General features: G+C 36.0%; 1 protein-coding gene across 1 annotated transcript in view; it reads left to right on the plus strand.

Moving 5' to 3' along the window:
• Positions 1–3748: 3748 nt before the first annotated feature.
• LOC112044546 (phospholipase A1-like) overlaps positions 3749–17876 on the plus strand; it is a 62950-nt gene continuing 48822 nt past the window's right edge. Inside the window, exons 1-5 of the mRNA XM_052883437.1 lie at positions 3749–3966; positions 12432–12549; positions 15834–15979; positions 16491–16584; positions 17455–17606. Of these exons, the coding sequence (XP_052739397.1) occupies positions 3912–3966; positions 12432–12549; positions 15834–15979; positions 16491–16584; positions 17455–17606 (565 nt within the window). The 5' untranslated portion in view covers positions 3749–3911. The remainder of the gene's footprint in view (positions 3967–12431; positions 12550–15833; positions 15980–16490; positions 16585–17454; positions 17607–17876) is intronic.

The following is a 17876-nucleotide window of genomic DNA, read 5'->3' on the forward strand; positions in this document are numbered from 1 at the left end:
AATAAGTTTGGTTATTTACAAAAGAAATATTTTTTACTCCAAAAATATTAATTTTAGAACATATGTTGTTGTATGTTCCCTTAGACATTTTTGATTAATTTTCCATAAAGAATATAACCCTAGAATTATGGGAAATTCTCCCGAGCATACTGTATTATATTAATATACCTATATTATATTAAAAATGATAATATTCTATGATATAATATAAACATAAATAAAAGGTAGGTAAACATAAATACAACAATATGCAAATATCGATATTAGGGAAGTATCTTAACAGATAATATTCGAAACGAAAAATTAATGGAAATTAATATATAAGCGTACCTTTACGAAAACAGAAGGACCTTAGTCATTCGAACCTGGTTATTTAACAGACCACCTATGGATAGATTAAACGAACTAATCTGTAAGGTAGATTATTCGTTCGATTTATACTCTTCAAGATCCCGTACTAGGCTTTTATTTAAGAAATCAATATTTTTCACTTTAACAAATCAACATTAAAACAAACCAAATCATTTATGGTTCAGACATCTATACTGATATTTTTTCTTTCAGTCCGAGCATTTGTTTATGTCGGTCATGAGGACATCGTGTTATTACGGAAGTCAAAAGTCAACAAGATTGTATTCAGATGGTGCTCATTCAATATTTAACTTTATTATCATACCAACTTTCAGTCCATAATCAGTGACAGATGTTGAACATGTAGGTAAATACGAACCACGATTACAGAGCATGTGATCTTATAATTTTATCTTACGTTCTCGTAGATAGGTAGGTACTTAGATATTACGTAGGTAAACTAATTAAAATTATTGTGCCTAGTTATGTATATTGATAGCGTTACTAACTTTAGATTCACGTTAATTAGTAGTAGTATCTGTAAGTGTGTGTAAATTATTTCTAATTAATAAAAATAACATCCGATGTTCGTGTTTGTATTACGAATAATAATAAGCTCTGTTTAATTTTACTACTTTTCAATGATTTGAAATACGTAACTGGCAACACACAAATGGATACGTCAATGTCCAATGTCAACCTTAAAATAACAAAACAATACAAAAACATTAATGATTTTGGTGGTTTCATGCTACTAATTAAAGTGTAAAAATAATAAAATATATACATTATAAAATAGAATAAATACCGTTAGATATTTGTATTTAAATTTTAGTTAAATTATATTATTAGATATGCAGATCAGTGATAATTACAGACCTTAGCCAAAGTAACCTTATTTTATTTTTGTTTTGTTTCCCACTGTCCACTTTCCCGATCCAAACTTCACACACATAAAATTGTGATGTATCAAGCCCAATGTTTAAATATAGGTTTTGACTTGTATCAGCTTATATACAATATTGTAGAAAATCTACATCTTCGATACTAATTTATGATAATAATCACGTCAGAGTTTGCGTCAACTGGACGAATGATGTTTACTTTATAAATTCAGTCAGTGTTACCTATTTCCATGAATGTTAGCATATGCTTGATTGCTTGTTGTTGTTTTTTGTTCTGCGTTGTATTGTACGTAATATTATGCAATTGCTTTTAATTGCCATTAATATAAAATAGACCTTGCCGGCCTAGAAGGCTTGCCATAGACCTATTTTATATTAATGACATGCTTATAATTTTATCGGTGTTGTATTAGTTTGAATGTATTTTAGCTGCAGGTACCGTTTCCGTATTCGATTACTGATTGGTTGACCAAAAACAAGTTTTAAGATGACGTGACAGATGTTAAAGAAGCCTATGGCCTGATTCTGATTAAACTTTAATGATTAATATACCTATTGTCTACTGGCTAGTTAGACAATAATAAATCTGCGTCCGCAACTTCGCGGCATTGTCTGTCAGTCTCAGAGCTACTTAGTTACAGTCCCGCGGCGGGCGATCTATTTCATCCGGAATTAAGTATTTTAAAACTGTTATCTCAGATATTCAATAAAAGCAATTGATGTCATTCAAGTTGCTATAGAATTTATTTTATTGTATTGTGGACTAGCGGGAATCTTGAATGCATTTATGGATAATTTAAAAAAAATAAGAGGCTTGGATCACGGCGATATAGTATCACAGAGTAGGTACATAATAGTTGATTATACATATAGTACTTACCGTCATAGGTGTAAGCGCCTTCATGCCCTTTAGTAACTCTAAATGATTTACATCATAGAAAGTGGAAACAGCGTCTATAGAATATATTGCCATAGATTAGCGAGTTTCCATCCTTATTAGTACGTTCAATTGTTTAGATGAAATTGATGTTGGTTTATTCAACCAGTCTCTTGTACTTCAATCCGAGTGGACGTCATAATACCTATATTTGCTTTTATAGTCAGGTGTAATATTTGATGCAATGCGGGTGATGGAGCGAGCTATTCTTGGAGTATCTCTGTGTGATTGAATCACAAATGACGAAATCTGGAGAAGACTGAACACTGTTACTGACATAGCTGAACGAGTCGAGAAGTGATGTGAGACAATGGGCAGGGTATAATATAGTTCAAGGAGACGTTGGGGTCCCAAGGTGCACGAATACCCTCTGTTCAAGAGGGTAGGTACATACATACTACATACACAGTACATATCCACCCACACAAACAAAGGTACTTACAGATAAACCACGGAATGCTAAAACTACATCTTTCTTACAGTGTGATAGACAGCATCGTAAAAATAATTAGAATAGACCTTACTAAGGGCAACAGAATACATAAATGTACCTACCTGCAAGGGTTTAATAAAATCGATAAACGATTACTATCAGATAAGAGTGCTGTACAATCTACGAGATTTTATACCACGTCAAAAAAACTTGTGGCATAAGGTTTACGGCCTCGGTGGCGCAGTGGTATGCGCGGTGGATTTACAAGACAGAAGTCCTGGGTTCGATCCCCGGCTGGGCCGATTGAGGTTTTCTTAATAGCTCCAGGTCTGGCTAGTGAGAGGCTTCGGCCGTGGCTAGTTACCACCATACCGGCAAAGAGGTACCGCCAAGCGATTTAGCGTTCCGGTACGATGTCGTGTAGAAACCGAAAGGGGTGTGGATTTTCATCCTACTCCTAACAAGTTAGCCTGCTTCCATCTTAGATTGCATCATCACTTACCATCCGGTGAGATAGTAGTCAAGGGCTAGCTTGTAAAAAAATAAAAATAAAAAAAAACCGACCCCGTCAGTTAGTCTACTGACTTGTTTTGAGCCTACTTAAGTAAATGTAATTGAACATGTCTGCCTGTCTGGTATTTATTTGGTGTAAGTAAAGGTGTGCAGTGGAACTCATGAAATAAAGATCTTTCAAAAGTGCTTTTTACTGACCTCCAAAATAGAGGAGATTCTACGTTTGGATCATTGGATGTATGTATATTGTATAGCGTATTTTTTTTTTACCTTGGTACCTAACTAATAAGTAGGTAGCACATAAGATGTCGTTATTATTAGTTAGGTAAATTTTTGTGTAATTTTTTTTTTTATTATTTCACATTTAAGTTATCTATCTAGAAATGTTTTTATTTCTAAGATTTAAACTATTTTCTTTTATTAAATTTATTATTACTTATCATTGCTAAGATCAATGTTCTAATCTATTTTTTTTAAATAATATCAGTAAACTCGCTTCTAATCCACAGTCATTCTAGTTTCTACGTAAAGTGAATGTGAAAAGTCCATAGGTAGGCATCCACTACCTTTCTCAAACCCCGCCGTTTTACCATAGATTCAGTACAATGACGCAGTGACGTGAGGTGGTCCAACGGAAATGTCTCTTATTACTTCAAATTGTACCAATAACATAGTGAACATGATGTTTTTATAACGAACAATTATTTAAAATTAGTACATTAAACCGAAGTTACCTGTGATTAGTGAAAAAGTGGCTGAATTTAAAAACAAAATGATTTGTGCTTTTATTAAGTTGATAAGTGTAGTTTTATTATTAATGGAATTCGGTGAGCATTTTAGTTTACTTAACTGTGAAAATGAGTGATGGTTCTAATCTATACTAATATTATAAAGCTGAAGAGTTTGTTTGTTTCTTTGATTGAACGCGCTAATCTCAGGAACTACTGGTCCGATTTGAAAAATTCTTTTAGTGTTAGATAGCCCATTTATCGAGGAACGCTATAGGCGGGGATAATATATTATATTATCCCCGTATTCCTACGGGAAGGGGAACCACGCGGGTAATACCGCGCGGCGTCATCTAATATTGGATGAAGGCTACTACTATACTTTACCTTTAATAATAGAGCACTTTTTTATCTATCGTCGTTACCTAAAAAGTCATTTATTAAGTTCAGTGGGTACTTTTAGCATGTTATGGTAACATCCATTCATCAATCCATGCCTATTCCCTCATTATAGAAGTATTTAGTTTATTTTAGGAATAGAGACTATATCTACCTAATATTTTACGCGAACATTAATTATCAAAGTTCTTTACGAAATCAGCGGCGCGCGAAAGTTTGAATCTAACGGGTCTTTATAAAAAATATTGTCTTCTTAATATTAAATGCACAGCTACAGTGTGTTTCTTTCTATTCTGTAAAAAATATGAATGAATTAATTCGTTAAAAAAAAATTAATTAAAAAAATTTCTACCGACTTCCAACTCTAAAATAACCTAAACTAAAAAGCAAAAAAATTTTAATAAAAAAAATTCAACCGACTTCCAACTCAGAAAATAACTTTAACTAAAAAGCAAAAAATAACATCCTACCTATGTGCTACCTTCTGATCAGTTTGAAGGCGGTGCCAAGCCAGTGATGTTTTAATTAAACACGTTTAAACTACAAAATTTCTGTGGTTCTTTCAGAAACAGCTTTAATTAAAACACGACATTGGCTTGGCACCGCCTTCAAACTGATCAGAAGGTAGCACATAGGTTGGATGTTATTTTTTGCTTTTTAGTTAAAGTTATTTTCTGAGTTGGAAGTCGGTTGAATTTTTTTTATTAAAAATTTTTTATTTTTATTTTTAGTGTTAGCATACCTACTGCGTGTGTACAGTCACAACCTATCTAAGTGGAAAGTTCTTATCAACTCTAAGTGGAAAGGTAGCTACTGTGAACCGTCGAGGAGTTCTCTTCACTGTCCCTCGTCTTCATCACCAGACCCTTAATACAGTCACAATCCATCTAGGTGGAAAGTTCTCATCAATACAAATTTATCAAGTCCAAACACAAGGTAGCTACTGTGAACCGTCGAGGAGTTCTCTTCACTGTCCCTCGTCTTCATCGCCAGACCCTTAATACAGTCACAACCCATATAGGTGGAAAGTACTCATGAATACAAATTAATCAAGCCCAAAGCACAAAAGGTGACTGCTGTAAATCCTTAACGAGTTCCATCGTCTGTGTTTCGGCTCCATCATCAGACCAACTCCAAACCTTCATAAAGTTGTAGTGGTTTAAAATACCTTATGGAAACACTAACAAACGCACTAGCCGTCTCTACAACTTTCGAAAGTTCCCCTCAATTTCTCCAGGATGCCAGCATCAGATCCTGACATGAAAAAAATTTTAATAAAAAAAATATAACCGACTTCAAAACCTAAAAACGTACCCACTAAACTAAAAAGCGAAAAATAACATCATAATATGTTCTACCTGCTGATTAGTATGAAGGCGGTGCTAAGCCGGTGATGTATTAATTCAAGCCATGTTATAGATTTAGATTTTGCAGACAGTGTTGTTTCATGTGGTCCTGTCAGAAATGGCTTACATTAAGACAACACCGGCTAAGCACCGACTTCATACTAATCAGCAGGTAGAACATATTATGATGTTATTTTTCGCTTTTTAGTTTAGTGGGTACGTTTTTAGGTTTTGAAGTCGGTTATATTTTTTTTATTAAAATTTTTATTATTTTTCCATTTTTAGTGTAAAATTTCATCTCAAACGAATACATCAGACCCCTAGTCACAACCCATCTTGGTACAAAATTCTCAGCAATACAAATTAATTAAGCCCAAGCACAAGGTAGCTACCGTAAACCGTTAAGGGGTTCCCTTAATTGACCTTGGTCTTCATCATCAGACCCCTAATAACAGACACAACTCATTTATGTAGAAAGTTCTCAGCAATACGAATTAATCAAGGCCAAACACAAGGTAGTTACTGTAAACTGTTAAGGAGTTCCCCTAATTGTCCTTGGTCTTCATCACCAAACCCCTAAATGACAGTCACAACCTATCTATGTGGAAAGTTCTCTTTAATACAAATTAATCAAGCCCAAACACAAGGTAACTGCTGTAAATCGCCGAGGAGTTCCCTCGTCAGTTTTATGGCTTCATCATCAGATCGATTTTAAACCTTCATGAAATTGTAGTGCTTAAAAGTACTTAATGGAAAAGTTTACGAACACACTAGACACCCATATAATTTTCGAAAGTTCCCCTCAATTTCTCCAGGATCCCACCATCAGATCTTGACATGATGGCAATGGGACCAAATGGGGACTATACCGTTTCAAACAAAAAAAGAATTTTTGAAATCGGTCCAGGCGTCTTTGAGTAATCGGTGTACATACATAAAAAAAAAAAAAAAATACCGACCGAATTGAGAACCTCCTCCTTTTTGAAGTCGGTTAAAAAATGGGACCACCCTGGAAGTAAACCCTTCAAAACTAAAAAGAATTTTTAAAATCGGTCCATAATTGACGGAATTATCGCTGGACATACATAAAAAAAAAAAAAACATACATACAGCCGAACGTAGAACCTCCTCCTTTTTGGAAGTCGGTTAAAAAATAACATCTTACCTATGTGCTAACTTCTGATCAGTTTGAAGGCGGTGATGTTTTAATTCAAGCCGTTTAATTTCTGTGGTTTTTTTTCAGAAATGGCTTTAATTATCATAAAACATACAGATACAATATTATTATGGTTTACGACCGATCGACCGATATAATTAAAACGAAATTGCTAATATACCTAATTAGTTTTCATCAATATATTATACCATAATATACCAATATTTAGTTGTGCCTATTTACTAATTTTCTTTCCCACACTATGCCTTTTTCTAAGGATCATCCTGTATATTATACGTGTTATAATATTATGTACATTTTTACATAAGACCTAGTTTAAACCAACTTTGAGAATCTTAATTAGAACCGGTTTAATCTGTATTCCGAAAATCGGTCAACTTTGTTATAAAAATAAATTTCCATACGTATATTAAGTGTAACTAATATCTCACTATGAATTCGGCTTTCTACACCGACTATTATTTATACTAATATTATAAGGCGGAAAGGTTTGATCGTATGTTTGTTTGCATTGAATGAAGCTGAAGAAGAAGAGTGAAGCCGCTGAAACCCATAAAAAACCAAACGTCACCTTGACATCCGCATGCAATAATGCACTGCCTACCCTAAGGACCCAATGCAAACCTATGTTGGACCACATAATACATAGTTGGACAAGGAATTTTCCAATTTTTGCTTATAGGGTGTACTAGTTAAAAACTTTGTACACGCCACAGCCCAAGAGTCAAGTCTCATGCCATGACAATGCCTCGTATTAATAAAAGTAATCACAGGCATATTAGTTATGGTCCACGAGAATTAAACTCACATCTGACTTTCATTTTAATTGAATGTTAACAAATGCAACTTCAAAGCAACAAAATGTAAAAAATAAACAATATTTTTTACTTTCTCTAACAGTATGGGACAGAGACATATAGATTTTCCCATAATTAATAGATAAAACGGAAATGGTAGATACACCACCTAATTATCTATAACTAATTATTATGTATTTCTCTCTCATTTATTTATTTCTCCATTTTTTATTTTTTAACAATGTTATACATAAAATATACAAAACACTATTAAAAACTTATAAAAAAAAATTCAACCCTCCCGCTGCGGGACATTTGAGTGCCCAAGCAACCGGTGGTCAGGGCTCCAGGGTGAGAACCTCCTCACAATACGCGCCGTCTCAAGAATCACTGCCTTTTGTATCCGACTCTTGATCCAACATTTAAGCGAAAGCTTCTTAAGGTGTTATAGTATTCATGAATAATAATAATAAATAAATGATGTTAGCCTAGACGTCACATTATCATCATCATCATCATCATTAATAACCCATATTCGGCCCACTGTTGAGCACGAGTCTCTTCTCAGAATGGGAGGATTAGAGTTAGACTAATAGTCAACCACGCTAGCCCAATGTGGATTGGCAGACTTCACACACGTAGAGAATTCAGAAAATTCTCTGGTATGAAGGTTTCCTCACGATGTTTTTCCTTCACCGTTTGAGATACGTGATATTGAACTTCTTAAAATGCACACAACTGAAAAGTTGGAGGTGCATGTTTGGCCTGGATTTGAACCTACACCCTCCGAATCGTTAGCAGAGATCATAATGGTTATATAAACTGGGCTATTACGGCCAGGACCTATACTTATATTATATCCTTCCTACTAACATTATGAACGCTGAAGTTTGTATGGAGGTTTGGATGTTTGGATGTTTGTTACTTTGCTACTAATGAAGCGATTTAGCTGAAATTTGGAACGGAAATAGATTTTATTTCCATGGTTTCCCGAGATTTGCGAAAACTGATGATTTTTATGATATGCATGTTTGTTACTCTTTCACGCCTCAACCACAGAAAACATATCTACAAGTAAGTACTCAACTACTGAACCGAATTTGCTGAAATTTGGTATTAAGATATATTATAGCCTGGATTACAACATAGACTACTTTTTATCCCAGAAAAATCCATGGTTCCCGAGGGATTTGTGAAAAACTCAATTCCACGCGGACGAAGTCGCGGGCGTCCGCTAGTTTTATTATATTGTTATAGGAAAGCTTATCAAACCCTGGACATTCGGTTTTTACTTTCTATCGTGCGTGATCGAGGTTAACCTTGTTTTATAAGCATTAGTTTGTAAAACAAGGTCAGCTAAATGGACATCGATATACATAAGGATTCACTTTCATTTTGGCGTTTTCACTACAGTAGCCATGGCCACCTTCTAATTAAAAGGTTTCGGTTCGATGGTTTTGACGGCCTCCGTGGCGCAGTGGTATGCGCGGTGGATTTACAAGACGGAGGTCCTGGGTTCGATCACCAGCTGGACCGTTTGAGGTTTTCTCATTTGGTCCAGGTCCGGCTGGTGGGAGGCTTCGGCCGTGCCTAGTTACCACCCTACCGGTAATGTACCGCCGCGATTTAGCGTTCCGGTGCGATGTCGTGTAGAAACCGATTTTCATTTTCATTTTCATTTTCGTTTTCATTTTGTCTTTTTGTAAATTTTATTGTGGTTCTGAAGAAAAAGGTTCGCTTGTTTCGTGTTTGTTTTATGGAGCATTTTCCGAACCAAGCGAACCACGGAATTGCGTAGCGTAAGCTTTAGTTTTTTTTTCATGTTCTGTGAACGAAAGAAAAATAAACAAACATACAGCCGAACGTAGAACCTCCTCCTTTGTGGAAGTCGGTTAAAAAATAATATTGATATTATGATGGCAATATTGATTAGATAGACGATATCGAGAACACCTAGATTAGTTTATACGAGTACCTACACAGATGGTGAAAGCTAGAATCCAATTGCTGCATTGGATCCTCTCTTTCAATGTTGATAGTATACAGTAGGTAATACATAATGGACTTTCGTTTACGTTTTCTATTACCTATTATTATGAAGCACGCAGGCAATGTGAAAAATAACCACCAACGATAAGACGACATTAGCCATTGTTATGCCTTTTGTTGACCGTGTTGTGTGAAAAACTATCTAATTATCAACTAGGGAACTAATTACATTTTTTCTTTTGGTTTTCTAGGCTAGTAAGTAGTTTATTTCAAGCAGGTGCTTTTGAAACGTCTAGTTTGAAAACTGATAACGTCTAAGAAAATAATGCTAGCCAGTTAGCCACTCATCATCCAATAAGCTCATGTTCTTGCAGTGCAAACGGAAGGACATCCGTCCTTCCGTTCCGACATAAAACTGATCGCGTGTTGATCGCAATATGAATGATGTCATGCACATGCAAGAACATTGGCTTATTGAATGGTGAGTGGCATTTTATGGCTGGAGAATTTTATATTGCCGTAGCCCGTACCTTATAGGTAGTTGTCGTTGCCATTTAACATTTAATAAACCATAGGCGAGGGAAGAGGGCGATGAAAATACTCTTAAAGGCCGTACAATTTTTGGATTTACCGCCCAAAAATCGTTCGTACTCGACTCAAATACTAAAGTAGTCCGAACTAGGCCTTAGGGCGTCTACTATGAGACAGAGAGAGAATGATCAGTCAGATTTGGAAAGATCAGTCCACAGTCACACAGTGCCGGAGGAAAAGAACAAGGATAAAATATAGCCTATGTTACTCAGTATCGATGTAGCTTTCTAATGGTGAAAGTATTTTTAAACTATATCTATGTATGTGGGTGTGTGTTAGGAGTCCTTATTTTACTTTTTTTGTTCGGAAAACTCTAATGTCAAAAATTTCCCTCAACTTACAACTTACAACTTACTCAACTTACAAATACAAAAGCTATATTCACGATTGTAAATTATAGTAGATATTATCGAGTTAAAATAGAGGCAAGAAAAAAAAATATAAAAGTAATGCAATTTATGACTACCTTTATAACTTTCAATTTTGGAAATGATTTCGCTGGCATGATTAGAATCAATTTTATACATCAGCGATCCTGTTGACGTGTCGACCGTCGTATTACAAAACTATTGCATAATTCCGAAATTGAAAAGTTTAATGTAATTGAAACAATTTCGGATGCTATAATAGTTTGATACACTTCTATAGAGTGCGCGCGCTATTGGTAGGTACCTACGAGTATTTATGTTTAGGGTTCCGAACGTCAAGGTACCTAAATAAATTTTAATAAAAAAATATTTATTTTATTTATACTACAAAAAACACATTTCAATTAAGCCTAACCATACCAACCACAGTTGGTTTTACTGTGCACTGGTTATTATTACATAATACAATATTTAAGAACAAAAATAATTAACAAACAAAAGAAAAAAAAAACTAAGAATAATCAATAACCAAGAATAATAAATAAGAATAATAATAAACTAAAAAGCGTAAAATTACAGCGTATGTGCTACCTGCTGATCAGTTTGAAGGCGGTACCAAGTTAGTGCTGTAAAGCTGTCACTGAAAGAACTGTCTGAAAATACTAAACCTTAAGATTTAGGCTTGAATACATCACCAACTTGGTACGCGTGGTTTCGTTCAAACTGATCAGAAGGTAGCACATACGCTGTAATTTTTCGCATTTCTGTTTAGTATAGAAACATTTTTGTGACAGCATTATACAGAGTGTCCCGTATTTAATAGATAAAACGCAAATGGTAGAATCCTCCTAAGTGTCTAAAACTAATTTAAATGGTTTTGAAAGTGTGACCTAGGGTTACCACTCAGACCAATAGGGATGATGACAGTTTTTTAAATTGTATATAAATTAAGAGTATACTAATAGTAAAGCAATTTTGTAAAAGGAACAGGGTATCTGCGATCATTACTTTCGGAGCTACAGGGATTTAAAGGGTCAGATTTGCGGCGCTGCCGCGGATCTCTGAAAAACGCCCCATACAAAATGGCTCGAAAAAATGACGTCATAGGCAATGTAATGATCGTTAGATTTGTATGCGTGTTCAAACAAAATTACTAATATCTTTGTTATTTGTGCGTTTATCTTTATAGTTCATATATTAAAAAATGACACATTTAATGCAAAACTGCAAGCTAAAACTGTATGAATTTTCATCTAATTACGATAAAAAAAATTTAGTAGTTTTTGAAATTTTATAATCTCATTTATTTTGCAATATCCAGACAATCTTTGCTTTTTATGTATAAATTAGTTAACATTGACCCTATTTACCCGAATGTATCATAAAAATCAATATATTCAAACCTAGTCATCATCCCCATTATTGTATAAGACTTGCCTCGCTAGACGTTACTTTTCTGTCAAAGTATATGATCAACGATCTAATGCGATTATAAAAACTGTCTCTATAGAATCGATGTTAAATAGTTGTAATCGTGTTCGTCGATTAAAGAGCTCTGTAAAAATACCTTTTTGTGTAATTGAATGGTGTAAAAACGAGCAAAAACTTCTAGTTTAGTATAAGATATATACAAAATCTAAGCTCGTTTTCCTCAGAAAATGACAGACAATTTTGTTCGTGACTATGAGTGCGATACAGGTCCTTCTATAATTGGTCTGAGGGTTACCCAGTTGTAGTTGTTGTTGACCAAGGTGTAAACAGCACCCCTGCAGCGCGGAAGGACTGCAGCAGGTCCCTATTATTGTAAATATTTTTCGGCATCGTAAATGAATGTTATAGTGAAAATTATGGTTTTTGGGTATGTTTGTTGTTAAAGCTATACATATATTGTTTTCAGCGCCCCAGACAGATGGAGATAGCATAATGCCAATGATCGACTTCCGGTACTTCAGATGCGTTATGAAACGAGAATGGAAATGCCCAGACAGTGAAATCAATTTCTATCTCTACACGCCGTAAGTATCTGACATTGTATGATTTTTAAACTAGCGGACGCCCGCGTCTGTCCTCGTGGAATTAATTTTTTCACAAATCCCGCTGGAACCATGGATTTTCCCGGGATAAGTAGCATGTGTGTATCTAGGTTTAGGAGTAGGACGAAAATAGACACCCATTTCTATACATCGAACCGGAACGCTAAATCGCTTGACAATACGTCTTTGCCGGTAGCGTGGTAACTAGCCACGGCCGAAGCCTCCCACCAGCCAGGCCTGGACCAATTAAGAAAACCTCAACCTGCCCAGCCGGGGATCGAACCCAAGACCTTCGTCTTGTATATCCACCGCGCTTACCACTGCGCCACGATGGCTGTCACGGAGGAGGATGTAATCTATCTCTATTTTATAATTATTTTTAAGCTTTAAGATGGAATTAGTTTAGCGATATAGATAAGCATAAGTAAGATTTGTAATATTAGAGCCAGCTATAAAGATTATGTTTACACCCATCATGGTATTCTAAAGCTGGTTTGTTGGCTTAAGGTGACTTCCCAACTTCGGACCGAGATTTTTTAATGAATATTTCTTAGAAGAAAGAAAATTCATATAGCCTGGATCCTCATGCCTCATCATGCCTCATTCAGGATTGGAACCCAGGACGACATGATACAATTTCGCATAGGCTCTCCTCTGGAGCTGATCCTCCTTTTAGTTAGGGAGACTTGGCCCAAAAATCAAAATCAAAACTTATTTAATTCAAGTAGGCTCAGTTTATAAGCACTTTTGACACGTCAGTTGACTATTTGTAAAGATTCTACCACCGGTTCGGAAGGCAGGTTCTGCTGAGAAGAAACTCAACAGTTGCTCTTTTAAAAAATCATACAGTATTATAATTTACAATTGATGATAACATTACAATTTCTTATAATTTCACTTTTTCTGTGAAGGTGAGGTGAGGAAGCTGATCTAATGGCCTCCAAGCGCTTTTATCTTTAGGAACTCATCAATGTTGTAGTAACCTCGACTAACTAAATAGCCCAGTAGTGGGCAATCAAAATAGCCTGATAACAATAGTGATAAGGATGACTAAATCAACTGCCAAAGGACGCTAAACCAGTGTGTGTAGTAATTTCGAATGCGTATCTCAACTTTCACAAAAGCTTGATCGATCGATCATTTCGTATTCTATACAAAAAGTTACTGTTATCAAATAAGCCGAATTATATTATAAACTTTCTAAAAAATCGTATTTTTTAGAGTTTTATCAAAACTAATATTATAGAGAGGTAAGATTTGATATTTTGTTTGATTGTTACGAACACAAAGACTTAACTAATTTTAAAAATTCTTTCACCATTAGTAAGCTACATCTACACTGAGTAACATAGGCTATATTTTATCCCCTTGTTCCCACGGGAACGTGAACTACGCGGATGAAACCGCGGAGCATGTACTATCTATAAATAAACTGTTAAGCATATCGCACATTGTGTTTTTAACTATATTATGTTTTTGCGTTCGAGGTTAAATTTTATCAATACATCATCATCATTATCAACCCATATTCGACTCACTGCTGAGCTCGAGTCTCCTCTCGGAATGAGAGGGGTTAGGCCAATAGTCCACCACGCTGGCCCAATGCGGATTGGCAGACTTCACACACGCAGAGAATTAAGTAAATTCTCTGGTATGCAGGTTTCCTCGCGATGTTTTCCGTCACCTTTTGAGACACGTGATATTTAATTTCTTAAAATGCACACAACTGAAACGTTGGAGGTGCCTGCCCCGGGCCGGATTAGAACTTACGCACTCCGAATCGAAGGCAGAGATCATATCCACTAGGCCAGGGAAAAAATCTTTGTAATAATCTCAAAGAAATGTCATTGTAATAATAATGTGAAGGTGTCCTTGTTTTTTGTCGCAAATGGATTCAATGTTAGGAGTAATTTTGCACAATTTTAACTTTAATTCTGACTCGATATCAGTTATCAAGCCACCATTACGTAAATCTTGTCGGGAACCCCCTGCCGTCAAATGGCGAATCCCTAGGGGTTCGCTCACCCAAATTTGAGAAACCCTGCACTAGGCTATCACGTCTCTTCGTCAATATACATTTAAGAGCGCGCAGCGCGTCGTCATTTAAAAGCACGGAGCGATTGACGCGCGACGCAAATTTTATGACGTGAGCGCCAAAACCATTTTTACCTAATTGCAAGTAAATTAAACAACATAACGAAAAACAAAATGGCCATGTTCAAGATATATACCTAATTTTCTATACAAAACAAAAGCAAAATGTGAACAAAACATGTATTTTTTTTTCAAAAAAATAAAATAACGAGAAAAGTTTTACAAATTGTGTATTTTGTATAGTCATAACGAAGCTAAACTTTGAAATATCATTTACCCAAATATCAGGCTCCTAACTTTTCCAGAATCTGAGATCCAGAACCATTTGTAACCACCAAATTACATATTGCACACTCTTAAAGACAAACTTATTAAAACCTCTATTTTACTTATTTTCATTGAACGTTCCATAACGATTAATGCAGCTAACCACGCATATTGTTATTGTTTCAAAAGAAATCGACAGTAAGTTGATAGAATGGCAGCGCATTGCAATGAAAGTAACCGTAACAGCTCTTATCGGATTGCCGTGAACTTGTCGTTGGATTACTGTTACTTTCTTTAGTTTCCAGTTAGGAATACTAACGTGTTACGAATAGATAAGACTAGATTTACGAGTTCCATAATATTATAAGTTTTAATAAACAAGTTGAAATTTTTGAGAATTCACTTCACTTGTGGACTTAGCTAAGCTAACGACTTTTTTGTCAGAAATTCTTTCTATCATTATAATTGACTAGTGGACGCCCTCGACTTCGTCACAAATCCCTCGAGAACCATGGATTTTTTGGGATAAAAAGCCTATGTGTTAATCTATGCTATAATATATCTCAATACCAAATTTCAGCTAATTCGGTTAAGTAGTCGAGGCGTGAAAGAGTAACAAACATTAATATCATCAAAACCATCAGTTTTCGCAAATCTCGGGAAAACATGTATTTTTCGGGATAAAAAGTAGCCTATGTATTAATCCAGAATAAAATTTATTTCTTTTCTAAATTTCAGCCAAATCGCTTCAGTAGTAGCGGCGTTATAGAGTAACAAACATCCAAACATCCATACAAACTTTCGCGTTTATAATATTAGTAGGATCTTACCGTAATTTATCTACTCGTATGTACCTAATGCAAATGTTAATAACCTTTTGACGTACATTAGTATCCCCTGAGCAGGGAACACCCGTTCAAGCAGTGGGTCGACGTGCGCCACACACACAAACTGCCGGCCTACGGCTGGAAGTTGTCTAGGAAGAATGTGCTCATCATTCACGGCTTCAATGGGACGCATTCGAAGACACCGATGACTTTTCTTCGCGATGGTATGTGTACATACTTAATTCTTAGAATTTTAAGAAATAATATGTGATTTTGTCAAGGTGCTCATCAAAATCATCCCGTCCCGTCCAAATGTAAATTGTAATATGCAATACTCTTAGCATGTCGATAGATACTATAGCTAAAAATATATAATTTTTAAGAGTCTCTCTGGACTGAGAAACTTTTAAGAAGTTCATTGTAAGTTGTAACAAAACTGCGTAATCGAATATGAATATGGGCACGGTGACAGTAGCCTAATGACGTTCATAATACGTACTATTATCGTCATACACGGCAAACTTTCGAGTTTTCGAGAGTGAAACGCACTGTCACCATACCCATGCTATCTGAAAAAGACTGTAAGCCTGCCAAGAGTAGTGTAGTGTGTCTATTTGTCTAATGGGCTCGACAAATGAGGCCTCTGGGTAGTCAGTGAGTTTTTACATAGCTATGAAGTGCGAAGCCATTGTCTGATAAGGATGCCTTTTAAAAACGTTTCATTTTGTTTTGCAGCCTATCTGTCGCGTAAGGACTACAACGTGTTTATGGTGGACTGGTCCCCTCTCACGAGATTTCCATGTTACCTGTCTGCTCTATCTAATACGAAGTGAGTACATACCTACATATATTGCTAAATCCATAGATCATAAAGCATTTATATTGCGCATAGGCGGGTTATACCTATATATTAAAATATTCTGGTAACTTTTCTGGTATGTTTCATCATTATCAACCCATATTCGGCACTGAGCTCGAGTCTTCTCTCAGAATGGGAGGGGTTAGGCCAACAATCCACCACGCTGGCCCAATGCGGATTGGCAGACTTCACACACGCATATAATTAATAAATTTCTCTGGTATACAGGTTTCCTCACGACGTTTTTCCTTTACCGTTTGGGACACGTGATATTTAATTTCTTAAAATGCACACAACTGAAAAGTTGGAGGTGCATGCCTCGGACCCAATTCGAACCCACACCCTCCGGAATCGGAGGCAGAGGTCGTATCCACTGGGCTTTCACGGCTCTTGTCTAACTCTGGTATGTTTAGTTCATTATTATCGACTAAAACCAAGGCGGGGCCCTTCTGTCCTCTGTTTACGGACATGAATAAATGATATCTTCTTCTTTGAGTTTTTCCGGATTCACACTGCATTTCGGACCAACGGATCTATACTTACCCAATTCAGAGTAAAAACTAAGTTCTCTACCAACTGCCCCAAATGAATTCTGAAGTATTTCAGAGAAATGCCAGGAAGGATGCAGATAATCTCGAGAAACTGATGGTCACTGGCAAAGTGGAAGGAACTCTTTACAAGGCCGCAGCCCTATACGTTGTTTTAATCAGACCTTGACTCCACGATCTACAATGCTCTCCGGGTGTTCGATGATAGAACACGATGGCGTGACACAAGGGTGGAGGTGGTTACAACCCTCATATGTAAGGAATACGACTGAAGGAGGAACATTCTTTTCAGATTGGCGGCTCAGTGCACAGCTCAGCTATACTCACGCATCACACAGTCCGGTGCTCTCGCTAAGAAGATCACGTGCGTTGGACACTCCCTCGGTGCGCACGTGTGCGGCATGATGTCTAACCATCTCACAGAGAAGCAGTACAAGATTGTAGGTAAGTGAATTCCATTATGTCTTCACACGGTTTGTGTCAGTCCTCAAGTAATAATTTTTACCCAATAATTTGCCCTATTAAGGGTGAAAAAGGTCAAATATAGTCCATCGTCCGTCAGTCGGTACTAATCTACGTCAAGTCAAGTCATGTCATGTTATAAGGTTAAGACAACCTTACAAAAACTTTTGATAGTCCTGCTGAATAAAATTACTTTAACGCAAGGAACTTGGATCGACTTTTAAGTGTCATAACACACATACCAACTGAAAA

Source organism: Bicyclus anynana, chromosome 9 (assembly GCF_947172395.1).
Source record: "Bicyclus anynana chromosome 9, ilBicAnyn1.1, whole genome shotgun sequence".
NCBI lineage: Eukaryota > Metazoa > Arthropoda > Insecta > Lepidoptera > Nymphalidae > Bicyclus > Bicyclus anynana.